Source organism: Heterobasidion irregulare, assembly GCF_000320585.1.
Source record: "Heterobasidion irregulare TC 32-1 unplaced genomic scaffold scaffold_03, whole genome shotgun sequence".
Taxonomy (NCBI): Eukaryota; Fungi; Basidiomycota; class Agaricomycetes; order Russulales; family Bondarzewiaceae; genus Heterobasidion; species Heterobasidion irregulare.
The window spans coordinates 1772161-1798676 of NW_009258199.1; the positions used below are offsets into that span (position 1 = coordinate 1772161).

Genomic DNA, 26516 nt, shown 5'->3' on the forward strand with positions numbered 1-26516 from the left:
AAGAGGTGAGTTGTGGGTACTCGACGAGATCCCTATGCTGCTGGTCTGAAGCCATCACTGAAACCTCCATCCTTGCCCGATTAACTGTCTAATTCATGTCCTCTGACTCGCGTGAAATCGGAACCCTCATTGCTGTCATCCTTAAAGCTGTAAGCGGCACCGTCCTTTGTACTGCGCGCAATCGTTCACTAGCAGGCATTGTCAGCGAAATCTACCTAACAAGAGACACATCGGAAAGCAGGATCCATACTGCTCTATCGAACTAAACGGGGAGAAACGTAGGACCAAGGCCATCAAGCGAGGTGGCCAGCATCCGGAGTGGGACGAAGAGATTCGGTTCACGCTCTATGAAGATGTTGAGGATGAACTAGCGCGCACTACCACTGGGGACGGCTCTCCTCCTCCCCCTCCTCCAAAGAATGGCCGGCCTTCAAAGAGGATCAAGGGCGCAAAGAATATGGCCATTGCATGCTTCGCTGATGATCCGAGGGAGCCTGATCTCATTGGTGAGGCTATAGTAGATCTGACAGAGGTTTTGACCAAGGGAGAGACCGATGGTACGTACATTCATTTGTGCACATTATCCTTCCTGAAATCGCCAGCGTAGAATGGTTCACTCTCACCAACAAAGACAAGTACTGCGGCGAAGTGTACCTTGAGTTAACATTTTGGTCTAACGTACGCGTCACCCAACTTCTGTAGACCTTGATCTACAAGTCTGAACTCATATGCATAGGAGCGTCCTCCGGAGAAGAAGGTCACGCCAAAGCCAAGTAAGATACTCAAACAATATGGCGGACCTGGGTCATTCGCTCCATCTGGCGATGCATCTAGACAATCTAGGCCGTCGCGCGCAACTTCGTTATCTGGCAGCTTTGCGTCCGAGGACTCTCAGTGGGATTCGCTGCCGTCCTCTTTGAGACCATCCTCATCCCATGTACAAGTAGATCTGTATGTGCCACCTTATGAGCACACTGTCAGGGGGCGATCACCACGCATATCTTCAGTCGACCAAATCACAAGCGATTTTGGTGAGCTAGGAGTGTCAGAGCCGAGGGGAAGGAGGGAGACCTATCCTGTGAGTGCTTTATTACTTTTGATTGCTTGTTCACTTATGTCTGGCTCAACAGCAGAATCAAAGTGGTTTTCCTGCAAGGCCTGCTACTTCGGCAGGTTACTCTCTCCCTTCTTCGACATCTTCCCGTAATTTCCCAGAGGCAGACAACTCCTGGCCCGACAGAGCTCTGCACTCATATGATCAATCCATACCGCCCGGACAGCAATACAGCGCTGACTCAGTTTCGACAAGTTACACATATCGCCCACAGTCAAGTTATCAAGCACCATATGAGCCTGGCCCTCAAATGTCTACCTTCTCTTATCCATCACAACAACATCGTGGTCCGCGTTATAGTGTACCTACGGCATCATCAGGGTTCATGCCCGTGCCCTCTACCTCTGAGCCGTTGTCTCTCACGTTGCCGTCACATATGTCTGACCCATCCGGCCTGGCACCAACGCGGGGTCGTACCCCAGTACCCCCATCCGGATATGTCCACCCTCCGGTACTCTCGAATTATACATCGACTCCGTCCATCCAAGTGCCGTTGCCGGCGCAGACGCCGGTACCACCCGTGTACCCGCCGTCCTTGACACCTGTTCCATCTTCTGGTTCATTCTACCAATCTCAGCCTAACGTGTCCCCACAGCCCTCTTACACACAGTTTCCCGGTTACGCAGCTCCTCCGCCGGCCGCCCCGCCTCCTGGGCAACACGCACCTCCACCCCCATCATCGCAGTCTAATCTCTCCATACAAACGCATTCGCATTCGGCGCCTCCGCAATCTTACAGAGACTACAGTCCCTCAACTCCTCCACAACCCGAACATAACGTGCCTCCTGTTCCTGGAGCTTCTCAGCTTCCTTCTGGGTCAAGGCCGTTGCCTCAGCAACCACAAGGTTACGGCCAGCCTTCCCTTCCGCCCAGCCTTCCCTCACAAGGTTACGGACAACTTTCCGGCCCATCTATGACTCAATATGGACAGTCTGCGCTTCAACAAGCTTCCTCAAATTACGGACAGCACCACCCTGCTATCCAACAACACGCCCCTCTACCTACTCCACCTGGTCCCCCAGGCCCTTTACGCCCGAGTTCCTATAGCCCTCCCAAGCATGGGAACAGCACCATGCCTTCTCAACCCTATACCCATATTCCGCCTCCGCCTCCACTACCCCCTCAGCCTTTGCAACTGATATCCGTCCCGAGCTCACGCCAATCATATCTGCCACCAGCCTCACCTAGTTCTTCAGCACTCTCTCCTTCATCGTCTACTCCTTCAACACAGGGTCACTTACGTGCAACATCGGGTCGCCATAGTCTTCCTTTGCCACAACCACCATCAGGCGTACCTCAACAACAGCCGATCTACCAACCCATTCCCCCTCCACCCTTGTTGGTTTCGAACTCGCACATCCAATATCAAACTCCGCGCCCTCCAGTGCAGCAAAGCCACGGGTTCTACCCTGGCCCTCCCCCCAGACCTCCAGCGCAGATAACGGGACCTATAGGACGCTCGCAATGGCTGCCATCTGGTGAGATGCGTACGTATGAGCAGCAGGGCGGGTATTGAGTCTCGCATATGTGGGTATAAGTGCTTTTTAGCTGTAAATAGAAAATTTGGGAGATTTCTCAGACGTGACGATGTTCTTCTCATCCTGTCGTTCCGCTCTGGTCTTGTCATTGATATTCGCGGACTTCGTTTTCATCGAATTCACAGATTCTTGCATACTTGCTCTGCCTCACGCATTCGTCAAGCAAGACATATTTGTAGACACAAACACGTATATATTTATTGGTCAAACCCATGGCTAATGATGCAATGGTTAGGGCAGAAGAATAGGCGCAGAAGAGAGCATACCAGTCTACTTTGGGTGTCCTGCTTGGGCCTCTCTCTCAGCCTTCCATTTCGAAATCTCGGTTTCTGTAGCAACCATACCGCGACGCGCCAGATCGATTCGAGCTTCACGGCGGAGATGGGTTTCCTCTAAGCGTTGCTTGTGTTCATGCGACAGCAGTGCTTCGTCGGCAGCTGTGACAAGGCCGTAGATCGTGACTGGAGTTGGTGTACAGGCGAGCAGTATATTGTGAACATCCACTCTGCAGTACCAGATGCATTCTTGGACTTACTGCATGATACCAGAAAGCCCTTAAATGCGAGGGTCTGGCGTCTATTTGAGAACAGAATGGCATCAACAACCAATGTGCATTATGCAACAATGTTTGAGGAGTATCTGGCGTACCGGAAGAAAGGCCAAGAGTGATGGGTTATTGTCGCGAGACCAAGACCAAAAGCACCATACTGTGCAGCCCCCTAAACTAGCTGAGCACAATAATTCTGAGGCCCGTCAATGCTGAGACATACCACCATACCCGCTCTAACCTGGAGCCGATAAGCCTGATCAACCTCTTCACGCCTGCGAGCGCGTTGTGCATGCGCTGACGACATCCTATACTGATGTCAAGATACTATCAAACACGATGCACCGTATAAATAAGTTTCGAGAATGCTCACCCCTGTTCAATGAAGCCTTGAAGATAGACGTGAACAAGCGTTAACGGACGGAACCGGCTGTCGAACGAAGACCCCATGACACATCGAGCTTGTTAGCTGTGCTGTTCATCACAGCCACGCCGTATTTTTGGAAGGACTTTTTCAATATACCAAGAATTCACGAAGACGCTTGTGGTAAGTTATTCTATACGGAGCATCAAGACGAAAGGCAAGTCGTCGGATGCAACCCAAGAATGAGGTTATGGTTAACAGCCTGCGCTATACATGCCACCGAACACTCATATCCTATGAATGTGCCATGCATGGATGGATGTTGTATCTAAATATCTGAACAGCCACCTGTGAAACACATCCATAATCCGTTAGCTCGAGCCGCAGCGGCCAGCCTGCAATGTGCGATCCTTCAATGTTACGCAAGCAGCATCGCACGTCAAGGTACTTCAAGCAGGACAGAAGTGGCATGTTATGTGCATGGTAGAGAGTTTGAGACTTCCGTGGTGCTGACGACCCGCTCCAAGATCAGATCCCACAGATGGGGAGAGCCATTCGCTCCACCGGTCCTCAACTTGTGTTGCGGCGGGGCAGGACGCCGCTTTGCACCATAGAGGCGTGTTTGATCGGCAGTTGGGAGTCAGGACGCGGTGGCCAGGAAAGAGTCCGCAAACACAGCTGGGCACACACGGCATCAACACCGCTTCGCAACCTCACCTGAGTAGAGTACGTTAGAAACTGTTGGAATCGGCTGTGAAACAATTGCGCCGTCATCTAGCGTCATCTGATGTTTGAATTTGAAGAACGACACGGTAGTTGCCGGTCAGGCTTTGCCACCAACGCATATTTGCCTCAGCAATCCAGAGAATTCAAGCTGATCGCCCTTCAGCTTCAACCCGCCTCTAACTCACTAGCAGTCTCCTATGCATGGATACTCTGATATTCCTCGAACGTGCCTCTCTTAAACGTGGTTCCTCACATGCTGACTTACAAGAAAGCTACGCGAGGAAAATCAAGTTGGAGTATGGCTCTCCAGACCCTGCTCCATCTCAAAAGCCCCCATCGCGTGGTATCCTTCATGTAGTTTTACCGGAAGAATGCATCGGCCTTCATCAGCAAAGCCCTGAATATCGAACAATTGCGAACGCTGCCATTCAGAGATCTATAGAGGAGCTAGCGAGCCAGGGCAGGAGAGTCGATTTGGAGCATGGAGTCAACATGCGGTGAGTGTGCATGATACGCTGCATCATCACTTTTTGTCACAGATACAACCTCCTAGCTCAGACCCAATTCAAATCAAGTGGTACGCTCAATACCATAAAAACGCTCATTGTTCGTTCTACTGACTCTACCTGATAGGATATCGGATCACTCCATCAAGGACAATTTTCTCGGGTTTGAAGAGAAGGGTAAATTTGAGATGGGGGTTGAATGCCCAAACTTTGCCCGAAAAACAGTCTCAAGATCGACATCCTTCTCACTCGTGCGCAACTCTAAATCGGAGCCAGATTCGGACATACTTGGTCTAGGTCTATATTACGGAACTGTGGACAGAGGCAGCCTTGTGCCTCGCAGCGATGCTGACGAAGTCGACGAGCTTGCTGCTGGTACGAAGAAGTGCTATATTTGTGACGCTAGATTGCCAACTCCAAGTTACAGATGACGCATCATCTTCGCTCGTCCACAACCCTGACTCAGAGCAAGATATTGATATACCTGGTTTGGGTCTATACTATGGAACTGCGGACAGAGGCAGCCTTGCGCCTCGTAGCGATGCTGACGAAGTCGACGAGCTTGCTGATGGTATGAAGTAGTGCTATATCTGCGACGTTAAAATGCTAACTCCAAGTTACAGATGGCACACCCTCTTCACTCGTTCGCAACCCTATTTTAGAGCGAGATATCGATATACCTGGTCTGGGTCTAGGCTCCGGTACCATAAATCGAGGCAGCATCATGTCTCGCAACGACCCATTTACACTCATAGCTCAGCTTGCTGATGGTATGAAGGAGTGTCGTAACTGTGTTGTCAGAACACTAATTTGGCTCCATAGATAATGAGCTCACAAGCACTCCTGCAAAGAAACGAGCAGTGAATGACATCGACATCCAAGCTTCGAACGTCGGTTTAGCCATTCACGATTCTGATAGTGAACTGGGCGTACGCGCTACATTCACTGAGGAGCATGAAATATACACACCATCCCCGTTTAGGACGGCTCAAGCACTCATCGCTGAAAGCAACGATGACTTATATTCATCTATAAACGAAGGATTTGAAAATCTCCACCAAGAACACAATTTGGACAACTCCCCAGCCGAAGAGTCGGATAGTTCAGTGGACGAATCTGGGTCTGGCGGTTGGGAAGATTTTGCCCAGCACGAACTGCAGGTTGTTTCGCAGGGAACCGCTAGTCGCCCAACATCGAATAGATCATCAACCGACATTTCGTCAGCCTTTTCTCGTTCCAACAGGGTAAACTCACATTCTTTTTTATCAACCAGCACCAAGAAAACAAAACACATAGCGAAACCTGGAAGTCAGGCGGAAAAGCCCTCACTAATCCCAACTGTCCCTTCCAAGGATCTCCAGGTTATACCAATACCTAGAGGAAGTTATGCTCGCGCTAGACGCGTTATCGTTCCTTCAAACTCCTCCGCACCCCTCATGACGGTGAACCTTCGTTCAGAACTGCAATTTATCCATCGACCGACCCCGACAAACCCTCACTAGTGCGTCCAGTTGTGTTGCGACTGCGGATAGCAAGTGAGCTAAGCGCATCCTTTGGTAGCCATAGAATTTCTAAATATTCCTTGCCTGCTGATTCTGAGGACAATGACGGCCGTAATGTGCAAGATGTGACCATCATTGCGAACACTGCAATTATTGGATACGGATTCAATGGGGACAATCATAGACCTTCCCAGATATCTCTGATCCCTCCCATAAGACCGGTATGTTTATATCGACGCTAAGGAAGGGACACGGCTGACGCGCCACCAGGACAGGCACCCCCGACGAGTTGAACTACCTGACCAGGCTCATAGCATGGTACAGGAGACGGTCACTGGCATTGCTAAAAGAAATCGAGGCATCAGTGCTTTGGCTGCAATTTCCGGCGATGACTCAGAGTTCATGTTTGCGTCAGGTGGATATGATGGATTCGTGTTCCTTTGGACCATCCGCTCTCAAGGCGCCAAATATTACACGCGACGTATCCACAAGCTAGAGCAGTTCGAGCAGTCTAGCAGCGTAATCGCGCTGGCTTATCGCTCGGCGGATAACAGTCTCCTGTCTGCAGCTGGCCGGAAGCTGTCGACGTCCAAACACATGTCCACTTACAGGTATACCTCCACAATGATGTCAAACAACGTGCGTCAGATTCACGCCTCGCTCGAAGATCCAAACCTGGTGATCCTCGAAGTTAGTTTCCACAATGACCTCCATTCGACTGCAGCATGCTGATACGTCCGCGTTCCATAACTGCCAGGTTGAGCACATCCATCGCCAAATCCAGATATTCGATCTTCGCCAACACGGTTTCGATCGAGAGCCTTGCATGAGTTTCGGCCATAGGTGTGATATCAAGAGTAACGGCGCTCTCGACAACCGGTATTACCGTGGGAGTAGCTACCTTTGCTATTTCGCACGAGGTTACCAGGATGGAACAGTGAAGCTCTGGGACTTTCGAAACGCTGAAGTAAGTACTTCTCCCGTGGACCCCGCTATCTAGATCCACATTGTCTTTCAGAGGCCTGTTTTGAAACTTTCATGCGAAGTGCAGGACCCAAAGCCTGTCACACACGCTGCTTTCGCTGGATCGGACGTTGTAGCCTACAGTGCGAATAGACTGACTTTGTTTAGCGCGTTCAGTAAAAGTGCATAATGCGCGTTTCTTTCATGTCTCCTTATACAAGCCGCTACGTAGTCCAATACCGCCAATGGAGTTGTCAAAAGAGACCATTGCAATCGTTACCGGAGACAAGAGGCGAGTGCGCATCAGATTCGGTTCAGGAGTGAGAGCATGCGTTATAGCCTGGTTGCCTTCAGCTGCTCTTCGTCCAGCCTCCCAGCTCGATGGCGAAAGCAACCGCAAGCTTGGAGAATTGTAGCATATGCAAGAAACTGAACTCGTCGGAGATATCGATACGACTGTCAGGCAAGATTAGCGGACAACTTAGTATGAAAGACATTTCTTACTCGTTAGTTGAGTGGATGTTCTGATTTGAGGATCTGCGCGTCAAAATCTGTTACTGACAACTTGATGCACAGTCGACATACCTTGTTCGAGTTCTCGAAACTGCTTTCTGTAAGCGAGATGATGAGTGTGTGAATGGACGAAGACGATATCAGACTAGCCTATAGTGAATGAACTTGGGTATCCAGCCTTGCCCCACGATGCGCTGCGGAAAGTTTGAATAAAAGCACAGTCGGATCAAGTGATGCAGACACATACTGATCACTGCACGCATATCCGCACTTGGTCTCAACGTAAGGGATGTCTAAATACGCGTCGACAAGTTGTTTGTTGAATTCCGTCAATCTGTGTGGAATTCAGGATTCAGCAGTGCTCTCAAAATCACAATTCGCCTGACTGACCCGGCGTCCACGTAATCGGTAATGATCCCCACTTCCTCCCGCGTTCCTCGCTTGACCCATGCTGTCATGTCAAACTAATTGGTATCGATGAGCACGAGAATGAGGACCGGCGGCAGCGTGGCAGGCACCTGACTCATTGCAAGGACGTTCGCTGAACGTTCCTCGTAAGCTTTGGCTACCGCCTGTGATCCGAGTAGGCCGCCCTCCTGGATTGGAAGAGTTGTAAGTATATCAAAAAGCTTTGAATGGCAATGTACGACCTCTGCAGAGTACCAATGAAATTCGACGTGTTGTACGGGACGGAAGTCCGAAGCAATTAAAGCACGATAAGATTCCAGGATCGTAACTGTACCCGACCCGTCGTCGTCGGCTCCTACCGAAATGAATCCAAAAGTTATATCACAAACGCAATTGCTAAATGTGACTTCTTACCTGGCGCTGGTAAGAAAGGCCACATGTTGGTGCTGCAGCAGATAAGTATCAATACGGAGTAGATTGCATGTTGTCAGAAGCTCACCTATCTTGATGGGCACTTATGATCACAACACCATCGTCCGTCGGAGAAGATCCGTTGATTCGGACAATCTAACGGAAGATCAATGCTAGACTGGTTCGGACAATGAGGCTGCTTACGATCGAGTTCTGACCCCAAGGATGGACATGTTCCGACTGCTTGATATTCTTCTGAAGTCCCTTAGAAGCATATGTTGCAGTGATCTGCAAAGGGGATTTGGTCATAAGAAATTCAATCATATGGAAAGGAGAGAAAAACCTCAGATATCTTGGAATATAGCCACTGCTGACTTTGACGTCCAGTCTGTAACCCAAGGTACACAACTTTTGAGAAATCAAATTTGCTCTCCAAGGTCGTTCACTTACGTCACTGCGGTAATCTGGCTACTTGATCAGCAAGCGCAAAAGGCAGAAGGTCATAAAGCACATACATCTCGTGCGGAAGCTACTCAGCTTCTCCAAATTCTCCTTGGGACCTTCGGTCGAGAGTGTCCGGAGGACGCCTTTGACCTGTTCAGTGGCGTTGGGAGTTGGGTATGCTAAGGTTCAAAGTATCGATTGAGTGGATATGCTGAGCCATTACTGACCGCTCCTAAAGCTGGACAGACATACATAGCGTCTTCTCCCGGAAATGAGCAGAGTACCCTAACTCGCGCGCTTCAGTACTAGTGTTGTAACGCATGATAAGTCACATGAGTCATGATTAGATGAAACTACAATTACATGTCGAAGAACTTGATGCCTTGCGCTTTGGCGTGAATCTGGCGGGTTGTGAGTGGATCGTGTAATTCGGGGGTAAGAGACCCCTCGGCTAGATACAAAGTGGAAAGTCACCTTCTCTAATTCAGTCATCCAGACGGGTGACTGACCCTCCATCTGGACTAATCTAAGGCTGTTCAAATCCAAGTCGAACCCATCGGCGAAGGAATCAAGATTGAGCACTTCGTTAACAATCAATGGGGACTGAGAAGGAAGAGCAACAACAGCGCATGCAAGGACGACAAAACCGAACAAGGACTTCATGGTGATGGACGAGCAAAGAGTAAGTTGACAAGTGGTGACGTCTCGCACAGTGTGTATCCAGACGTTACCCGTTTTGGACACGGCCAGAAGGGCGAAAGGACCAACAATCACCACGTGAGAAATGCGTCAAAAGTTTACACGTCCAGTTTGCTCGTCACCCGAATCATTGACTCACGGTTTTTATCCTATACAATATGTCCAGGGCTGCTAATGCGAAAGCACAGGTTGTGGTGTGTACTTTGAATTGCTCACAACTGTCATCATTCTTATTTGCTCCAGCGCATCTTGATCTCCGCAGGCAAAGCCGCTCCGACACCACCAGTCGGCCCCGCGCTCGGTGCTCGCGGTGTCAAGTCGATGGACTTCTGTAAGGAGTTCAATGCTCGAACGGCACACCTTGAGCCTGGAATCCCTACCCCGACCCTCATAACCATACAGCCAGACCGTTCGTTCACATTTATCACGAAGACACCTCCGACTTCGTATTTCCTCAAGAAAGCGGCCGGTATTGAGAAAGGTACTGGCCGCCCCGGCCACGAGATCGTTGGCACCATCAGTCTCAAACACGTGTATGAGATTGCGAAGATCAAGGCTACTGATGAGCATCTCAAACACTTGAGGCTCGAGGCTATCGCGAGCACAATCATTTCATCGGCGCGGACTTTGGGGGTGCAAGTTGTACCGTAACGCCCGTTGGGCTTACATCTATTGTTGCATCCACGGTGTGCGTTTCCTCATTCATGCACATGTTCAGCTGCTGATCCCTTCGATCTTCTCAGCAGGTGCCCTGCCCTGACACGCTCCGAAACCCCATCTGTGTTAGACCATGCTGTACATACACTCGTGATATTAGCGGCGCTGGGAGTCGTTGAGGGCGCTATTGGTGCAGAGACTCCAATCCTGGTGAGTGATCCGCGGGGGCGCAAGAAGTCGAGGGGAGCTGCAGAGTGCATTGTGTATACGAGTACGGTAAGATGAGTAAGCGTCGCGGAACGGCCAAGGAGATGCCAAACATATCAAAAGATGGATGATCGATTTAAGTTGGGCGAAATAAAATTAAGCTCTATCACTCATGAGAGACAGGCAGGCCAGGAGAGACTAGACGTTGTATCTTCCCATTCAATGCTGTGGTCGCCCAAAGTTCATGGCCGACATTGCTCATTCCGGATGGGACAGTATTGTGTTCCTCAGTCATTCATTAGTCAAGGCAGGTATGTGCCATGTCGAGTTTACAGCGGTCGAACAAGCAGAACTTTCTTATCTCCATCGCCTTGTACTGCGTAAGGTATTTCCGACACGCTGTAGACACGCACAATCCAGCGGAGACGCAAACCGGGGGGATGTTTTGACAGTGTCCAAAGTGTCGATTCCAACTTGCCATATTCAGTTTCTTCCTCACCGCGTGGAGGCTGGTCAATAACGATTTGAAGGCGCTCTTGTTTCTCAACTGAACGACCCCCGGATTTCCCCGTCCTTTTTCTGTGGTAAAACTCGCATTTTTTTCGAGATCTCTCTCGTTCCCTTCCTGGAGATTTCTCCGTCTTCTCCCCTTCTTCCATGGTACGTTTCGCACATCTCCTGCGACCCGAGCGCTTACCCTATCCCTCGTGTTGTTGCCGATCAAGCTGGCCTCGGCCTGAACACGGATTTGGAGCCCTGCCCCGCTGAACAAGGCTCGAGCAGAGATCATGAAGTCCACCTTCTCATGTCGACACGTTTGCGGCCTTGTATTCAGTTCTATCTGTCACTGCGTCCACGTTCCCGATCGTACAGTTCACCATCAGTCGAAAACAAGAAATCGTCGCCTCCGGCCTGATATAAAGGAAGACGTGCTTCGGCGTGTTCTGCCAGCTTTCGAAGCAGCCGTAGTCTCCCCACCTGCACAATTCCTCCCCCAACCATCATGTCCACAACCACGAACGACGTACTTTCCTGGACATCTCAAGACCCCCGTGAGAGCCAACTCTTCAACTCTTGGGGAGTAGTCTATCGCTTCCACGTGAGGTATCCTGCATAACGAGCCCACGATCACACCTGACACTGTGTTGCACTAGACGGAAGCCAACGCTCAAGGCCAGAGTGTCACGACAGTGTGGCGTGCCATTCGACCCAATAAAGAAGATCGTGTAGCCAAGCTCGAATGGGCACCCAATGGTGGCCTAGGACGTGCTGTCATCGGAAAGGTGCAGAAATATCATCTCTGTCATCGAAGAATTTTGATGTACGGTTCAAGTAGCATATTGTGCCAATGGCGGATCTCGTCCGTCGCGACCCTCGCATCTCAGTGCGTAGTTGGTTTCAAATCCGTGTCTTCCCTCCTGACCTTCTGTGTCTAGAACTGCAGGGTATTCAATGGCCCTGACGGCTTTCAGTATCGCTGGCGGCCAAGCCAGACCAGCCAAGATATCGTCGTAAGTCATACGCCGTGCACCCCTTCCCGGCTTCTCTGACCATTCCACTACCTCAGTTACAAGATCCCAACAGCAACATTATAGCATTTGTTCGCCCCACCTCCCCTGTACGCTATCCCGGAATTGGAGATGTCCATGCCGAGCTGCACTTTGTTCGCGCGGCCGGTGCTGGTGTCGTGGTATGCCATACGGTTGTTTATAGGATGCTCGATGAGATGCTCATTGAAATCGCAGATGCACCCTCCGCTCATGGACACCGTCACAGTGACGGCCATGCTTTACCGTTTCGCTTCGGCGTTCAATCTGTGATATGTATTAGCGGGAAAACGGACTTTCTATTGTACGATTGAAGGCAGACTGAATCGAAAATGTAAAGCATCCCTGTATGATCGTTCGGCGTAACCTCGTTATCATGTGTTGTTTTATGTACGTATTTGCCCGTTGTACAACATGTAGTGTCACGCGGTCCCTATCGAGGGACAGCCTATGAAATGTGGCCAATACATGTTCACCAAATGTGCATGTTGGCGCAAGTGGCAGGCACTTGGAAGGCTTCCGTAAATGAAACAGGCGCCGTCAGACTTCAGAGTCAGAGAATTCTTCTCCACGTGTGATAGATGCAATCCCGAAAGCTTCTGGAAAACGACACAGACACGCTGCGATTCGAAGCAAAGTATCTTCGCAACGACAAGTACGGTACGACATGATCATACGATAGGTCACAATTTGGCAGTCGCCGGGTATTTCTTCGGTTGCAAAACATCAAGAAGGGTATCAACGGTGCGGATGACCCATTCCGTGCCTTCGTCCCCGGAGAGCCATTTATCTTCCTCGTTTAGACCTTGCACGGTACGGGCCTTCAGAAGGCCAAAAACGTGGCTTGTGAGCTGGGGTCCGACTCCCCCTTCCGTGCGCAGACAAGCGACGCCAACAACGGAACCAAGAGTCCGGCTGAGGTTACCTTGCTCATTCTCCCCAGGCAGGGGTGCCAGGACGGAGCCGTACGACTGGATTATAAACGCTAAAACAGAGCGTCCCCTCAGCATCGGGCTCGGGGCTCAGAGTCATGATCGGAGGCAAAACAAAGTTTCCGTTACAGTGAAGGAGACGATGCGGCGGACGCACAGATGAAGTCTGGGTGGTATGAACCCAATTTGTCGTAAAGCTTCACCTCGTGCGGAGCGTAAATCGAGTTCCACAGCGCCTGTCCCCTCGAAAGAACAGCCTTGATGTTCTCGGGAGTGGATGTCCTTAAAGCCCCGGCCAATCCGTCAGCATTGTAATTCACGGACAAAATGCGAGCGCAGATCGTTTTGAGAGATGTTCGCTCATGTCGATGTATCACATACCTATGTGATTCAGTCCTCAGGATTCCCTTCACATCCTCTTCGGCGACTTCCATGAGTCCCGAGAGGGCAAGAATCGTCTAGAATGCGGTGTTTCGCCGAGGTCCGTCAACTGCACGCAAGTGAATACTGAAGCCACGTACTCGAGGAACACCGACAAAGATCGTACTCTTCAATGCCGATTCTCGCATGATGGCAGCTTTCATCACTGCCTCGGGGAGACTTCGTCGAGAACCAGCATCGTTATAGTCCTTTCTGGTCGTGAACTTGTACAGGTGGCCAATTGAAGAAGGTACGTTCGCTGTCAAGAGTGTACATGTCTATCGTCGATATCCACCAGTGCCAGCGCCAAGTCCAATGAGATACTGCGATTAGGCATTTGTCGAACAGATGCTTACAGACAACACTAGCCATCCATTCTCAACTTTTCTTTGTTGAGCATCATTAAACGTGCTGGTCAAAACAGCATGCAGCTTAGGTATAGGAGGGCTGGGCAATGATTGTGTGCTTCGAGATGAGAGTAGCTGCTTGACGACGGGCGGCAGATGCTTCACCATGTTCGGGACGATAAATGAGATTGGCCAAGCCGTGTAAGTGAAATATCCTCTAGGTGTCGTCAGCATGACCTGCATTCACCAACAACTCGCACAAACAAACACTAAGGTAGTGTGTGACAGCGGACGCCAGCACTCAGTACCGTACATCACAAATTCACAACGACGTGTTAATACTAAAGGATGAGTTCAAGACGAGATAGGAACATTCCCTGAACGGGAGACCCGCACAACAGGCCTACAGGGGGGTATATGGTAATAGGTGTTATCGAGCGAACGGGTCACGGAGGGGACATAAAGGCACTTCAAGGGTTGATAAAAAGGAAGCCGAGGTCGGTCGGGGACCCGCTGGAAGTCATGAGTCTGTCCAGATCGTTCACACCCTGCATATCACCCATCACGCCTGCAAAAACAATCAGGATGAAACGAAGCGTCCCAAAAATTTGGGTCAACTTACCGAAGGGGAAGTAAGCGAGAACATAGTCGGTAGAGTCCATCCAACTGTTGACAGTGGACATGAAGCTGAAGATATCATCCTTGGAGCACTGAGCACCGCCGTTGAAATTCTGATAGCAGGTCTTAGTAATGACCGTATTGATTGTGGATGATACATACCTGGCAAGCATATTCGGTAACCATGACAGGCTTATTGAAGCCGTTGTGCCACTTCTCGACGTAAGCAATGAAATCCGTCGCTTTAACATCGTACCAGTGAAGAGCAACGAAATCAAACTAAACAAATGAAGAGAATGGGCAATGTCTGCATTTAAAATTGACACGAATGCTTACTTCGCAGCCACCGTTACAGGCCGAAACAAAGTTTTGGACCCAAGTGAAGCCGTTAGGGTTCGAGGACGTGGCAGGCGATCCAAGCTGATAGCCCTGAGACCTCAACGGCGCCAAGTATTGCTTCCAGAGCTCAGCACCACGGTCAGGGGTCATGTTAGATTGGCCGGACTCGTTGGGTCTAGACAGCATGTTTATTAGGCTTACAGATAAACAGGCAGGAGCGGCACTTACTCGTTGAACCCCAGGGCGATGTTCGCGTAGCCTTTCACAACTTTCTTGGAGAAATCCTCAAGTTGGTTCTCGCCCCAAAGCATGGGTATGCAGTTGAAGCCAAGGGACCAACAGTTGTCGGGGAGCTCTGGACTCCAAGTGTAGAGGCTACGGCGCCAAGTTATGGTGAATTGGTCGGCAAATACGTAGCTGGAGATTGAACTTACTAGTTAACCTTAGAGGTCTTGAAGTTCTTCAAGTACGACTGGTTGCCGTTCGGCCAAGCAAGACCGCCCTTCCCGCTTCCGTTGTTGCCGCTGGAGCTGCTGCTGGAAGCGGCACTGGTAGTTGCGACAGCATGAGAAGCAGAGCTGGTAGTGTGAGGCTTTGCGGTGGTCGTGGCGGCGGCCTTCGTGGTGGATGCGGCGGCCTTCGTGGTGGATGCGGCGGCCTTCGTGGTCGTGACAGCGGCCTGGGAAGTGGTTTCGGGAGCAGGTGCGGTGGTAGAAGCCTCTGCAGAGCTAGCTGACCTAGGCTTGCAGCGCTTAGAAGATGTGTCGCGCTTTCTCTTGGCTATGCTGTCATGACCACGGATAGGCGAGCGGCCGACGTTGTGATGACCAGACCCAGCGAGAGCGTTCACTGGGGAGGCGGTGAAGGAGCAGGCGAGAATGGCGAGGGTGGAGATGGTAAGGAGGTTCAAAAATTTGAGTGCTGCCATGACTGACGAAGGAAAACCGGAGTTAATTCGTTAGTCGGATGTGCGCTAAGAAGAGGCAATGAATGGGGAGGAGCAAAAGAGTGTCAGAGGCCGATAGCCCAGGTGTTGTGCGGGAGGGAGAGAAAAGGCGACAGCGTTGCTGCTCCGATCGTCAATTCTTATATCCTTCCTTAGGTAAGCATGCCAAGAAACGCACCGTCACCCGCACGGACCTGGCTGGCCATCGCTCTTTTGCAGCGATACGGTCATCATGTATCGAATGGCTTTGGTGTGCCCCGGGAGGTGTAAATGTACAGCTTCGCAGCAACATCGAAGAGGGATTCGGCGGCATATGTGCCTGTGACCAACTCTGGAACCGACGCTTCTGAAGACAGGCCAGCACATCTAATTGCGACTTCCAGGAAAGTCGTGAACAGCCGGCCTCAGGCCCTGTTACTATATCATGCATACTATACAGTCTGCTGTCTGATTCTTGTCGCTTGTCATGACAACAAGACAGGCATATTGCGGTAATGAACACGGGCAAACAGCCTGGCCGCAGGAGGGCTGTCAACGCGTGTAGCGGAGTTTCGTTTGGGTATCAAACAGGACGCGAATCGCCACTTCTCTCTTTCTCTTAACCTTCAAGTTTGACACGAAGAAACCGGTTCATCAAGTTCATCCGCTGTTCATTCAAAAGCAAAATCTACCATCTCCACGCTCGAAATGTCTGACGCCCCTGCCGCCCCCGTCACCGAAAACGGCGTGCCTCCGGTTGCGCAGGATCAGGTTGAAGAGGCCCCTGGCTTCAAGGTCAGTGATCACTGCGCTACGACATGTCACGCGTCCTCTAACTCTTTTTGCAGGTCTTCGCCGGCAACCTTGCGTACTCTACCACGGATGAAGGGCTGAAGGCGTTCTTTGCGCCAGTCGAGAGCGACATGTACGTCTCGCTTAGCAGCGTTCGCTGGCATGCCACACATTTGCCATGAGCATCTGACCTTACGTATTTTCCCTCGTTCCCTCTTAGCATCTCCGCTCAGGTCATCATGCGAGGGAATAGGTCAGCGGGCTACGGCTTCGTTGCACTCACCAGCGCAGAGGCCGCGCAGAAGGCGGTAGAGGCTCTCGACAAGCAAGAGCTCGATGGTCGCCCGATCATCGTCGAAGTTGCCAAACCGGCCGAAGAGAAAGATAAAGAAAGAAAGGAAAAGAAGCCTCGCGCCCGACGCCCTGGCAGGCGCGGGGCCAAGGCTGTCACTGGTGAGGTCACTGAGGCTGAAGCCAACGGGGAGACCAATGAGGCCGAAGCTGGCAAGGCAGACGACGCAACTGCCACTGGCGATGCCGATAAACCTAAGAAAAAAAAGAAAAAGACCACTGTAAGTCGCTCAATGTATCACCATATCATCATCTGACGCATGTATTCTTCTCATCCTCTTCCAGAAGAAGCCCAGGAGCTCTGCCGAGGGTGAGGCGACCGACGCCGCGGCGACAGAGGGTGAAGCTAAACCGCCTCGCAAGAAGAGGGTCCCTCGTCCTCCTCGCCCTGCTGGGGAGCAGCCCGTTGGCGATCTATCCAAGACGGTGCTCTTCGTTGCGAACCTGGGATTCAACATCGATGATGCTGGCCTTGCCGCCTTGTTCACTGACGTTGGCATCAAGGTCAACAGTGCTCGCATTGTCCGTCGCCGCTGGGGAAAACCGAGAAAGTCAAAGGGTTACGGTTTTGTTGATGTCGGTGACGAAGAGGAGCAGACCAAAGCCATCGCTGCTCTCGAGGGCAAGGAAGTTGGCGGAAGACAGATTGCTGTCAAGATTGCGGTAGATGCCCAGACCAACGAGGAGAAGGAGGAGGGCAGTGCTGACCCGGTCATCGAATCTGCTGCCGAGCAGGCCGACGAGGAGGCTACCCCCGAGGCGACCATTGTCGCCTCGTAATTATTAGCCCATTCATAACAATAACCACTGTTCCGTCACAATTTATGATGCCCACTCGCAGATACACCTTTTCGTCTTTTCATACGGACGATGTTTCACTTCTTCGCTCTGATGTGATCGTCGTTCAGTTGCGGTAGCACGTATTGTAAATTTGTATGTTTTCGTTCGTGCTCTGATGCCTTCATTTTCTGCCTGGTATCAAGTTGTGTAGATCTTTCCGCAACAAAGATGCTTCTGCTTTCTCCCGGTCTTCGTCTTTCTCTTGGGTTCCTGAGCACTTATAGTCATTGAACTGCTCAGTCCAGCACGCAAGCCACTGAGTTAATCTGACCAGTGTGCATTCTGCAGAGGGATTATGTACGCATGATCTGTACTCTGTCCTCCGCGTCATGGAGGACGAAGATGATTATCTCTCTGACAAATTTCTGGCCGAAGCTCCTCCTACTCAACAGCCGAAGACCTATGCGGATAGGAGACGGCAAGCTCTCGCACACTCGCGCTCAAAGAATGATCAGAATAGGACCAAGAGCCGGAGACAGCGTGAGCTACAGTCACGAGAGGAGGGTCTCAGCAAGAGCTTGTTCGAGAAGGCAGCTGAGGAAGAGGCCTTGCGCGGTGGGGCAGCTAACAAAGCTTTAGCAATGATGATGAAAATGGGATTCAAGCCGGGGCAGTCATTGGGCAGGGTAGACGACGCAACGGGTGGCACTTCAGAACCATCAGATTTGGGGATACCAATGGCAGCATCAGACAGAGAATCTTCATCAAAAGTCAACGATTCAAGTCCTCAAAAAAATGCTCTCCAACAAAGGATTGAGCCTCTGCCGGTAAACGAGTGGGCAGGTATGGACATTATATCCATGCGAAACGTCAATTATGTACTGAAAGCCCTTCATAGGCAGGAAGGGTATCGGGCTGGGCAAACGTGCAGCCTCGCCAAGTGATATCGAACGACAAGCGAAAGCGGCTAAACTTGAGGATACAAATACTGATTCCTTTAGAGAGCGCGCACGCCACGAGTTTGAGCAACGACAGGCTGAAAGCCAATTGCTCCTCGCACAAAATACGTGCGTCGACCTTGACGAGAAGGCGGGCAAGCAGGTGAGCAACGGTATCCGTCGTCTTGCATTCATTTGCAATTTCTGATCCGCGCCTCTTGTATCTGGTTCCGTGAAGTTCAACGTGCTTTGGTTGAATCCCACCAACCCCGAGTCATTTCCAGAAGAGCTGTTAGAAGCCTTGGAGGGCGCATCCTTTACGATAACCAACCACCAGGATGGTCTCGAGATACAAGAGTGCTTGAAATCCCAAATGCGTGCAGATGCCTTGCAGCCGCTCATGCCTGATCTCAACGACGAAGTCGCGAAGCAGAAGGCCGAAAGGAGGGAGATTCAATTCTCGACGGAATCAGTGGATGAAGCAGCAGCCTTTCTGCACTTGAGTGTACGCCCAATGCATATTTTCGAGAGTCTTTGCTTATATGCGGTGAGACAGTCGAAGGCAAGGTTGGAGCGAGTTTTAGACTACCTCCGCAGTAGTTATTCCTATTGCTTCTGGTGTGGAGCACGATACGAGGATATAGAGGAGATGAGGCAGCAGTGCCCAGGTGCAGACGAAGATGCACACGACTAATATGTATTTGTGGTGGAACCACCCACGCATTTGTATCGTATATTGTATACCGCCCAAAGAAACCCGATAATGGCCAAAGATCGCTGGTGATACATGAAGACAAAAGCAAAACAATGCGTGGTGTGACACGCAATAAGGAACGAATAGGGTGGGTTCAATGAGACAGAACAAAGATCGACCAGCAATGACTGTAAGGTGAGCGCCGATTCAGGGGTAAATGATGTCCATCGAGTAGGTCAAGGAGCGTGTGTACAATATAAGATCAGGTGCAATCTACACCATAAATGTCCACAATTGAGTCCTGGTTTGAAAGGAAAGTTATTTCACAAAGACTTTCGGATCTCATGAGGTGATGTCGAGATTCTGATGCCATGATGACGGCGAGAGTCGTTGTAACCTTCAACCTCCATTGACTGGCCAGGTGGCTGGACCACGGTCTCTGCTGAGGGAGAAGGGAGTAAAAATGATGGCAAAAGGGAAGGAAGGGCGGGAATCGCGACTGGTGATAGAGGTTCCAATGTGTCATGTACGGAAGGAGGGAAAGTCGGCACGGTTGGAGACACAGAGGGACTGTGTGGGGATTTGCGACGAACGAAAGTGGAGATGGGGGTGATGGCGGGTAGGTCGGATTCTGTGGCCCAAGATTTCTGAGATCTATGGCCAGATCGCGACGCACTGCCAGATCGAGAGCCTCGTACTGAACGAGGGGACCCTGCCGACGAGCGCAGTGGCGAAGTCGAGAAAGCCTGTTACGATACGCGGTTACCACATCGACTCATGATCAGATATCTAGGATACGCACTCGCTTCGGCATGTCGGCGTCTGCTTCAGAGTATATGGACGGCATGCTCATTTTTCTAGGAACCTGGAATAGCAACACACATTAGCGAGATTAACATGTGCAATATGAGGGAGTGAAGCGCTCACATGTACAGCCAAGTATGGAGTATATCTCCCTTGCCCACGTCGTGGAACGTTGAACGCATCGACATCAACGCTACTATGGCGGCTGTGGCGAGAGGGTACGAGAAGGTAGTTGCCCGTCTGGGTGTGCTGCGACCATGGAGAACCCAACTCATCGTCATGAGTAGAGGAGCAAGACGTCGCATTTGATGAAGAACGGGGTCGGCTAAACGCAGAGGAGCGCTGAGAGAAGGATGTCTCCTCTTCAAGTCCAAGGGATGCCATGAGCTCGACGAAAGATGGAAGAGAGGGCATCACGGTACGACAGCGTCAGGCTGAGGGGAGCTGTGATTAGACAACTTGGGTGGACCATGGGATTGCAGGACAGGCACGGTATATAAAAGTTGTGAGTTGGTAGGCAGACCCTAGATACGACACGGTTACAGGGCGTGGCTGTGGCGGAGAGATAATTGTCGTCAAGCGTACAAGTTGCTATTTGGTGCCCGGCTCAGTTCGGCGCTCCCCCTTGTCCATCAGCGACCCCTCCGTCGTATCCAAGGCGATCCCACTTGAATATCCATAGACGACCATTATCATTTCCAGCTTAGCCTTCCTTCGCCTGAGAACTACACCCATCGTACCACAACCTACCACAAAGGGCGCTTGTACGCAAACAACGGCTTCTTGACAACGACTTACCGCACGATCCTCTAGAATGCCATCATCATTTCATGGTATCCTTCTGACCACCAGACCGGACACTATCGACTTGACGTCTCAATTGATGAGCCTCTCGAGTTGCACGCCTCAGGACACGCAGCATACGTTGGGCTTGACATCCTAGAACGGTATCAACTGATATATCTCTATGAAAAGGGCTGCCATGGGCATCCCCTTAAAGGCTGATTAATACATTTCTCGGAGAATGATGGAGTGAACGACAAACATGGTCGACCCATCGATCAACATCAGTCAGGCTTCTTATATGTCCCGAGAGCACTGTGTGAGATGATACGTGGACTCCGCGAGTTTTATGTTCTGACCATATTGTGTAGGAAGGTCTTTTCAGTTGGATGGTTTCTCTCACATCAAGTTTCACAATGTCAATCTTGCACGGATGCGCAAAGAATCTAGATGCACAACTATTAGTGGAGGTGTCAGCCACAACCCGCCACAACGACAGACAACGACCAACTCGTATATGGCAACCAGATGTTACGTCACGTCACATCTTCGTCTTTTCTTTTCTCTGCCATGAATCAGCCCGGCACACAAAACACGAATGGGAATGGGACAGGGACCGGCTTCATGCCTGCTCCTAGACAGGAGATGGAGTACCTGTGTGCTGGTGCGTCTGATCTCCTTGACATTGTTGCTCGCTTACGGAGTTCGTAGACTGCGGCGCGAAGAACGAGATCAAGTCGAGAGAACCCATCCGGTGTAGAGAGTGCGGGCACCGAATCATGTACAAGAAAAGGACCAAGCGGAGTGCGTACCTATCTACTCCTTCTCGTATTCTTGGCATACTTTTTGTGTATCTTATATATTATATCTATCACAGTGGTACAGTTCGAAGCCCGATGACATCTTCTTACCCGTCCTCCGTACGTCTAACTACCATTGCCCTTGTCGCCTCATCCATATATGCAATAGGCATGTAACAACAATCCGATCTAGGATCGACCCCACGCGTCCTTCCACACGCAGCGTCTGCTCCGCTTGTCCCCACGTCGCCACTGTTCTGCCCCTTGAATCGACACACTGAGGGCGTACCATTATTTTTTTCTGTACAAATTCGTAGAGTATCATAGTGGGCATACCAATAGATCAGTGTTTTTCTCTGCTATCTTCCACTTGTATTCTGAACCGGAAGCCTTGAACCGTCGCGATCTGGGCGGATCTGTCAGTCACGCTCAAGAAGTGAAGAAGTCTGTGCTCACTTGCTGTTCGCATTCTTTGGCTTCCGCAGGTCCCGTATCGAAACCTATCATGTCTTGTCAGATCTCATGAAAGTGTCTCAGAGTCGATCGGCTACCGACCTCATCGATGCCAAAATAAATTCTGGCATTGGTGTTCGATGTCCACTCAATCTCTCCAGCGGTTTCCCATTTCATAGTGTTCAAATTTTTGCGATGGAACGTTGTCCCCCCGATTGGCATCCCTGTGTTGGGATGATAAAACTGCGTGATCATGAGAAGCACAGTCGCGGAGGGAGCAGCTGGGAGCAGCAAGTTGCACCTATAATGTGTACCTTATATAGTTCAACCTGCTCGGTAGACTCCTCAGATACTCGATACACATTGAAAGTCCGAAAATCAGAGTTGGTCTCCGGAGGAGGATACGCGAAACGCAGAACGATATCAGTAGCGGGCATGAGAGAATGGAGATGTCGTTGGCTGGTGCATGTTATATGTATCAAGGAATCAGTGCTGAACCCCGCGGCAGACGATGGATATCTCTTAGCTCCACCCGAGAACCGGGCCAGCCATGCACGAAACGCTCTGCGAGCTCAAGCATTTTTTCATGATATGATGATGTGAATCTCATCAGTCTATCTTTCCCTAATAATGAGTTCGGGAAGACCAAAGAAGACCGTCATAGTCTGTAGCCGCCAAGATGAGATGTGATTGCGTACCACGTCTCTAGGTACCCCAATAGCAAATGAGCACAACGAGTCCAGAAGGCTGACACGAGAAGGGAACTGATCATGCCGGCGGGTCTATACCCAGCTGTGCTTGGGCTCACATGTCCAGCTGCCGTGCCGCTCTCTATGATAGCATCAGAAAAGTTATGTCGAGGACCGACAGAAGTCAAGTGCTATTTAGGCAATAGAGACCCCAAAAATTCAGTAATCCGTTCTTATCGATTTCCACGTTTCAAGTCGCGAGACTCAAACACGTGGAACACGACGGTTCCCCATCCACAAACTGACTGGACTTTGGACGTAGAAAGTTGTAAGCCTAGGACTGTTTTACAGTCAAAAGGCACAGCGAACAACATTGCGAATGCTTCCGGGGCACCGTGCATCAAGGAGGTAGCAGTCCCGACTTGATCATCAAGAACGTCTTAGAAGACACGTCAAGGGCCAGGGGGAACCGACAGATCAGCCAGAGAGGCTAGTATGGACAGTCGTACGAAAAGGAGATGCCTAAATGAATAAAATGACCCACTGGGCAAACCTCCATCCAGTTGAGGCGTCCAATCGCCATTGGATCGCTCGGCCAGATGGAAGATGGTCGATAACGGTCAGATAGACACACGTAAGGTGAACTGCAACCTCAATCTCACATCTACTCACGGCTCTCCCGTGTGATTCGCAGAGTTTGATGAAGAATTCTAGCTTGAAAGGTGAGGTCACTGTTTTGGCCCACGTCAGCATCATCGCGGGAGCTGTGCGGGTACTGATAAAAATACGACAAGAGAGATCCCAGCGTCAAGAATGCAAGAATGCTAGGTTTCTACGAACGATTGTCGGTGGCGACGGCATGGCAAAGAGGCGTGGAGGGCAACGGAGGAGGACGCCCGACTCATGTTTATGGGTGTTTACTTCTGAACGTCAACGGCCCGAGAGCATCAGTGTTGAGGTGGATAGCGACCGCGTTGTTTTCAGACCAAGATTCCCTGTATCCCACTTCCTTCTGTAGCTCGTGATTGAAACATCGAACACTTGAAAAGATATGGAGGCATCTCAAGGCAAGAGCGGCCGAGATCGCAGCGTGTCGGGTGAAGTTGAGGTAATGCCGAGATAGTATTTATTGCTGACTTAGTTTGCTGACTGGGAACTGTTCATCAGGAATCTGAGTTTGGATCACCTCAGGAGAATGGGCGGGAGGAGTCGCAGGACCTGCCCAGTGGAAAGCCTGGCCGAAAGAAAAACCCAAAGTGTGCTATTCCTCCTAGGTGCTTACGCGCCGAGCCTGACATCGTGCCTCCTCATAGTTCACAAGCCGCTCGACGTGACCAAAACCGTATTGCACAACGTGAATTTCGCCTGCGCAAACAACAGCGCGTAAGCTCTACACAGTCACGCCCACTATGTCGCCTGTCCTGACTCGTTTTCGCAGATTCGCGATTTGGAGGCGAGGGTCGAGATCCTCTCGGGTGGCAAAGATGAGGCTGTCAGCGAGATGAGGAACATCCTCAAAGGTACGTTCCGCTTCTGCGTGGCAATTTCGGCATCTTGACTCAGGCTTTGACAGACTTGATGGCGGAAAACCAAGTGCTTCGCAACTTGCTTCGCAACCTCAGCGGGTTCATCGGCGATGGCGCCGGAGGCCTGTTGCCAAAGCTAGGCTGGACCTTACAAGATTTCGACCATTTCATCAACAAATCAGAGACGGATACAGCATGGGAGGGATACCAACAACGGAAGCAGACTTCCACACCGATGGCGGGTGGTGCTGGCCCTAGCACGCGCAAGCGAGGGTCCGAAGACGATTCGCTTTCCTCTGTCTCAAAAAAACCTCGTGGGCCTGGGGAGCGCGATGAGAGCGGTCGTTCTGATGGGTTCCCGGTTATCATGCCCCTCAACCCCGTCGGTTCCTCAAACAACCTCTACTCAAACACAGGCAGGTCACCTCACGAAAACAGCCTCTTCTCCGACCTCATGCGCGGCTCAAACGGTTCGACGATGTTTGTTGGTGGTCCCTCATCCCCTGCGTCGCCGGCGTATGCCGCATCTTCGTCCTCCCAAGTTCCAGCATCCGGCAACAATTATCAACCTCCGTACCTGGCTCCAGTGAACATGAACGTTGAGAACTCTATGCAGCCCTTGCCATTTGTGGGGAACGCCTCCGGCTCTGTGCAACAACCCAGGATGCAGCAGACCTTACCCCCAATGGACGAGAACGAGGGGCCCGACCCAAAGAACGAAGAAGCACAGAAATTGATATCGTAAGCATATTTTCGTCCGTACAAGAGTTTTTGCTGACCTGCAATAGATATCATCTGGACAACTACAAGAGAAACAGTGCCTATTGTCTTCCGGCCTCGCTTCGTCCAACTTTGGTACAGAGGTACGCCGTGTGTTACGAGGCCCTTGACTGCTATTTGAATCTTTCTCTTGTGTCCAGAACCGTGCCTCATGGTATGTCATAGCATCATAGCTCCTTGATACTATCTTGCTTGATGCTCATAATATCAAAAGAAAGCGTCATCGACCGCATTCCTCACCCGGAACTGCGTGATCGTTTGATCCTTCTTAGAGGTGAGTTCCGTGCTCTCTTTGAGAGTTCGAATTGACCTCGCGTTCGTAGGTCGTGTTAACCTTGTGGACTGCATGCACGATTATGCCATGTCGGTCACCATCCACGGGGACGACGTCTTGGCCCACAGCAACTGGGAGATCGGAGAGACGTGGCTCAGACGATACGGGTTCGTAGATCAATAAGTGTTCCAAGCAGCTCAGAATTAATGAACATCGCATTTGTCTTGCAGATTTCTTCTCGACCAGGGCACACTAAACATCTGCAACAGATGGAGGAGGGATCGCGGTCTCTCCGAGCTTAGACTGTCAGATCTGGCACCCGCAGACTCCCAGGCAATGTAACTGTTCGACGACGTTCGATACGAGTGATTGCTTCCAGGTGTAGCTCGGATCCATGGACCTTCTTCGCAGCCACATATTCCTTTCTTATCTTTAGGATTATAAGCTACTCCGTCTGGCGTGTGTCTAATGTACTGAACGATGTGTTGGTTATTTCACTGACTATCCCCTGAATAAAATTAAGCCTTTCTTCTTCTAGCGACGAGCGCGAAAGACACATACAATGAGAGAATGACCTGATGCCAGACAGGTTACCACGAAGCCTTGTGCACGCCGGGCAACTCTCCAGCGAGAGCTTTCTGTCGAAATTGTACCTGACGCGCACCGTCAGCTGTCAGGCTCCCGTGTGGACCAAGAGGGCGCACGAAACGCACCCTGCACAGTTTAAACTCGCTCATGACGCCCCTTCCCCTGCCCGACTCGGAGCAGCGGTTTTTGACGGTGGTCGGGCGCGTGTACCGCCCGAAGGTGTTCAGCTGGAGCTGCGCCTGGTAGCGCACCTGCGGCGGCAGGCTCTGGTTGCGCGCGACGAAGAGGTAGGCGCGCCGCACGATCTCGTTCTCGGAGACGCCCTGGCGCGCGCGCATGTCGCGCAAGATCCGGATGTTGGGCATGGCTTGTGAGAGTGTGCAGAGGGGCGGAGGAGGGGGCCGGTAAACAAGGACCAACAACGGCGCTCGCAGCAAACTCGTTGGAGCCGGGCCCGTCCGAACCGCTCACAACGCCCCGCCTCCTCGTCTACACCATTTAACTACCACGGAGGTTTTCTGCCTGGCGGATATGGCC

The 26516-nt window shown here is 51.1% G+C and overlaps 17 protein-coding genes across 17 annotated transcripts; 9 read left to right on the forward strand and 8 right to left on the reverse strand.

Moving 5' to 3' along the window:
- Positions 1-95: 95 nt before the first annotated feature.
- HETIRDRAFT_458128 (uncharacterized protein) lies at positions 96-1503 on the forward strand (the record flags this gene model as incomplete). Its single annotated transcript, XM_009545687.1, has 5 exons — positions 96-149; positions 206-557; positions 608-678; positions 737-1078; positions 1131-1503. Coding segments are annotated over 5 exons (1191 nt in total), but the record flags the coding sequence as incomplete, so codon positions are not given.
- Positions 1504-2186: 683 nt separating this feature from the next.
- Positions 2187-2630, forward strand: HETIRDRAFT_408428 (uncharacterized protein; the record flags this gene model as incomplete). Its single annotated transcript, XM_009545688.1, has 1 exon — positions 2187-2630. One exon carries the CDS (start codon positions 2187-2189, stop codon positions 2628-2630), a length of 444 nt encoding a protein of 147 aa, XP_009543983.1.
- A 292-nt stretch (positions 2631-2922) lies between these two features.
- Positions 2923-3506, reverse strand: HETIRDRAFT_312271 (uncharacterized protein; the record flags this gene model as incomplete). Its single annotated transcript, XM_009545689.1, has 4 exons — positions 2923-3113; positions 3188-3228; positions 3301-3371; positions 3423-3506. The coding sequence occupies 4 exons, from the start codon at positions 3504-3506 to the stop codon at positions 2923-2925; spliced, it is 387 nt and encodes a 128-aa protein (XP_009543984.1).
- Positions 3507-4490: 984 nt separating this feature from the next.
- Positions 4491-7676, forward strand: HETIRDRAFT_425719 (uncharacterized protein; the record flags this gene model as incomplete). Its single annotated transcript, XM_009545690.1, has 12 exons — positions 4491-4786; positions 4843-4866; positions 4923-5170; positions 5223-5366; positions 5419-5565; positions 5618-6014; positions 6069-6296; positions 6356-6518; positions 6541-6987; positions 7022-7264; positions 7316-7403; positions 7438-7676. 12 exons carry the CDS (start codon positions 4491-4493, stop codon positions 7674-7676), a joined length of 2664 nt encoding a protein of 887 aa, XP_009543985.1.
- On the reverse strand, positions 7427-9710 carry HETIRDRAFT_146842 (Metallo peptidase M28). The gene is made up of 17 exons (XM_009545691.1): positions 9511-9710; positions 9400-9437; positions 9289-9341; positions 9108-9215; positions 9043-9056; positions 8936-8980; positions 8797-8880; positions 8681-8748; positions 8596-8627; positions 8424-8536; positions 8292-8369; positions 8164-8237; positions 8021-8107; positions 7924-7967; positions 7846-7871; positions 7765-7784; positions 7427-7716 (listed from the first exon to the last, which is right to left on the reverse strand). The coding sequence occupies exons 1-17, from the start codon at positions 9697-9699 to the stop codon at positions 7611-7613; spliced, it is 1179 nt and encodes a 392-aa protein (XP_009543986.1). The 5' UTR covers positions 9700-9710; the 3' UTR covers positions 7427-7610.
- Positions 9711-9881: 171 nt separating this feature from the next.
- Positions 9882-10386, forward strand: HETIRDRAFT_472844 (uncharacterized protein; the record flags this gene model as incomplete). Its single annotated transcript, XM_009545692.1, has 2 exons — positions 9882-9929; positions 9979-10386. The coding sequence occupies exons 1-2, from the start codon at positions 9894-9896 to the stop codon at positions 10384-10386; spliced, it is 444 nt and encodes a 147-aa protein (XP_009543987.1). The 5' UTR covers positions 9882-9893.
- A 1216-nt stretch (positions 10387-11602) lies between these two features.
- On the forward strand, positions 11603-12419 carry HETIRDRAFT_449818 (uncharacterized protein; the record flags this gene model as incomplete). The annotated part of the gene is made up of 6 exons (XM_009545693.1): positions 11603-11698; positions 11754-11882; positions 11936-11983; positions 12036-12110; positions 12167-12289; positions 12345-12419. The coding sequence occupies 6 exons, from the start codon at positions 11603-11605 to the stop codon at positions 12417-12419; spliced, it is 546 nt and encodes a 181-aa protein (XP_009543988.1).
- A 410-nt stretch (positions 12420-12829) lies between these two features.
- Positions 12830-14013, reverse strand: HETIRDRAFT_312052 (uncharacterized protein; the record flags this gene model as incomplete). Its single annotated transcript, XM_009545694.1, has 5 exons — positions 12830-13131; positions 13236-13360; positions 13460-13536; positions 13600-13776; positions 13855-14013. 5 exons carry the CDS (start codon positions 14011-14013, stop codon positions 12830-12832), a joined length of 840 nt encoding a protein of 279 aa, XP_009543989.1.
- Positions 14014-14324: 311 nt separating this feature from the next.
- HETIRDRAFT_240237 (uncharacterized protein) lies at positions 14325-15319 on the reverse strand (the record flags this gene model as incomplete). Its single annotated transcript, XM_009545695.1, has 6 exons — positions 14325-14413; positions 14468-14576; positions 14626-14742; positions 14800-14977; positions 15031-15231; positions 15273-15319. Coding segments are annotated over 6 exons (741 nt in total), but the record flags the coding sequence as incomplete, so codon positions are not given.
- Positions 15320-15535: 216 nt separating this feature from the next.
- HETIRDRAFT_248158 (uncharacterized protein) lies at positions 15536-15730 on the reverse strand (the record flags this gene model as incomplete). The annotated part of the gene is made up of 1 exon (XM_009545696.1): positions 15536-15730. A coding segment is annotated over one exon (195 nt), but the record flags the coding sequence as incomplete, so codon positions are not given.
- Positions 15731-16356: 626 nt separating this feature from the next.
- HETIRDRAFT_381782 (uncharacterized protein) lies at positions 16357-17900 on the forward strand. The gene is made up of 4 exons (XM_009545697.1): positions 16357-16522; positions 16576-16652; positions 16740-17091; positions 17156-17900. The coding sequence occupies exons 1-4, from the start codon at positions 16436-16438 to the stop codon at positions 17648-17650; spliced, it is 1011 nt and encodes a 336-aa protein (XP_009543992.1). The 5' UTR covers positions 16357-16435; the 3' UTR covers positions 17651-17900.
- Positions 17901-18039: 139 nt separating this feature from the next.
- Positions 18040-19282, forward strand: HETIRDRAFT_314013 (uncharacterized protein; the record flags this gene model as incomplete). Its single annotated transcript, XM_009545698.1, has 4 exons — positions 18040-18493; positions 18549-18751; positions 18827-19093; positions 19145-19282. The coding sequence occupies 4 exons, from the start codon at positions 18040-18042 to the stop codon at positions 19280-19282; spliced, it is 1062 nt and encodes a 353-aa protein (XP_009543993.1).
- A 323-nt stretch (positions 19283-19605) lies between these two features.
- HETIRDRAFT_313430 (uncharacterized protein) lies at positions 19606-20500 on the reverse strand (the record flags this gene model as incomplete). Its single annotated transcript, XM_009545699.1, has 3 exons — positions 19606-20028; positions 20085-20147; positions 20210-20500. The coding sequence occupies 3 exons, from the start codon at positions 20498-20500 to the stop codon at positions 19606-19608; spliced, it is 777 nt and encodes a 258-aa protein (XP_009543994.1).
- Positions 20501-21420: 920 nt separating this feature from the next.
- On the forward strand, positions 21421-21672 carry HETIRDRAFT_381789 (uncharacterized protein; the record flags this gene model as incomplete). Its single annotated transcript, XM_009545700.1, has 2 exons — positions 21421-21533; positions 21581-21672. Coding segments are annotated over exons 1-2 (186 nt in total), but the record flags the coding sequence as incomplete, so codon positions are not given.
- Positions 21673-21799: 127 nt separating this feature from the next.
- On the reverse strand, positions 21800-22559 carry HETIRDRAFT_416015 (uncharacterized protein; the record flags this gene model as incomplete). Its single annotated transcript, XM_009545701.1, has 5 exons — positions 21800-21970; positions 22006-22075; positions 22126-22169; positions 22225-22403; positions 22424-22559. The coding sequence occupies 5 exons, from the start codon at positions 22557-22559 to the stop codon at positions 21800-21802; spliced, it is 600 nt and encodes a 199-aa protein (XP_009543996.1).
- Positions 22560-23862: 1303 nt separating this feature from the next.
- On the forward strand, positions 23863-25927 carry HETIRDRAFT_472864 (uncharacterized protein; the record flags this gene model as incomplete). The annotated part of the gene is made up of 10 exons (XM_009545702.1): positions 23863-23919; positions 23979-24067; positions 24125-24194; positions 24250-24331; positions 24385-25078; positions 25126-25200; positions 25258-25271; positions 25332-25391; positions 25441-25558; positions 25622-25927. 10 exons carry the CDS (start codon positions 23863-23865, stop codon positions 25731-25733), a joined length of 1371 nt encoding a protein of 456 aa, XP_009543997.1. The 3' UTR covers positions 25734-25927.
- A 54-nt stretch (positions 25928-25981) lies between these two features.
- Positions 25982-26344, reverse strand: HETIRDRAFT_416017 (uncharacterized protein; the record flags this gene model as incomplete). The annotated part of the gene is made up of 2 exons (XM_009545703.1): positions 25982-26044; positions 26105-26344. The coding sequence occupies 2 exons, from the start codon at positions 26342-26344 to the stop codon at positions 25982-25984; spliced, it is 303 nt and encodes a 100-aa protein (XP_009543998.1).
- Positions 26345-26516: the final 172 nt, after the last annotated feature.

Coding starts and splice junctions, on each gene's coding strand:
- HETIRDRAFT_146842 (XM_009545691.1), bottom strand. CDS start 9,699: ATGAAGTCCTTGTTCGGTTTTGTCGTCCTTGCATGCGCTGTTGTTGCT. Junction 9,438..9,510: donor GGATGACTGAATTAGAGAAG/GTGACTTTCCAC, acceptor ACAACCCGCCAG/ATTCACGCCAAAGCGCAAGG. Junction 7,968..8,020: donor GGATATGCGTGCAGTGATCA/GTATGTGTCTGC, acceptor AACTTTCCGCAG/CGCATCGTGGGGCAAGGCTG.
- HETIRDRAFT_381782 (XM_009545697.1), top strand. CDS start 16,436: ATGTCTGACGCCCCTGCCGCCCCCGTCACCGAAAACGGCGTGCCTCCG. Junction 16,523..16,575: donor AAGAGGCCCCTGGCTTCAAG/GTCAGTGATCAC, acceptor CTCTTTTTGCAG/GTCTTCGCCGGCAACCTTGC. Junction 17,092..17,155: donor AAAAAAAGAAAAAGACCACT/GTAAGTCGCTCA, acceptor ATCCTCTTCCAG/AAGAAGCCCAGGAGCTCTGC.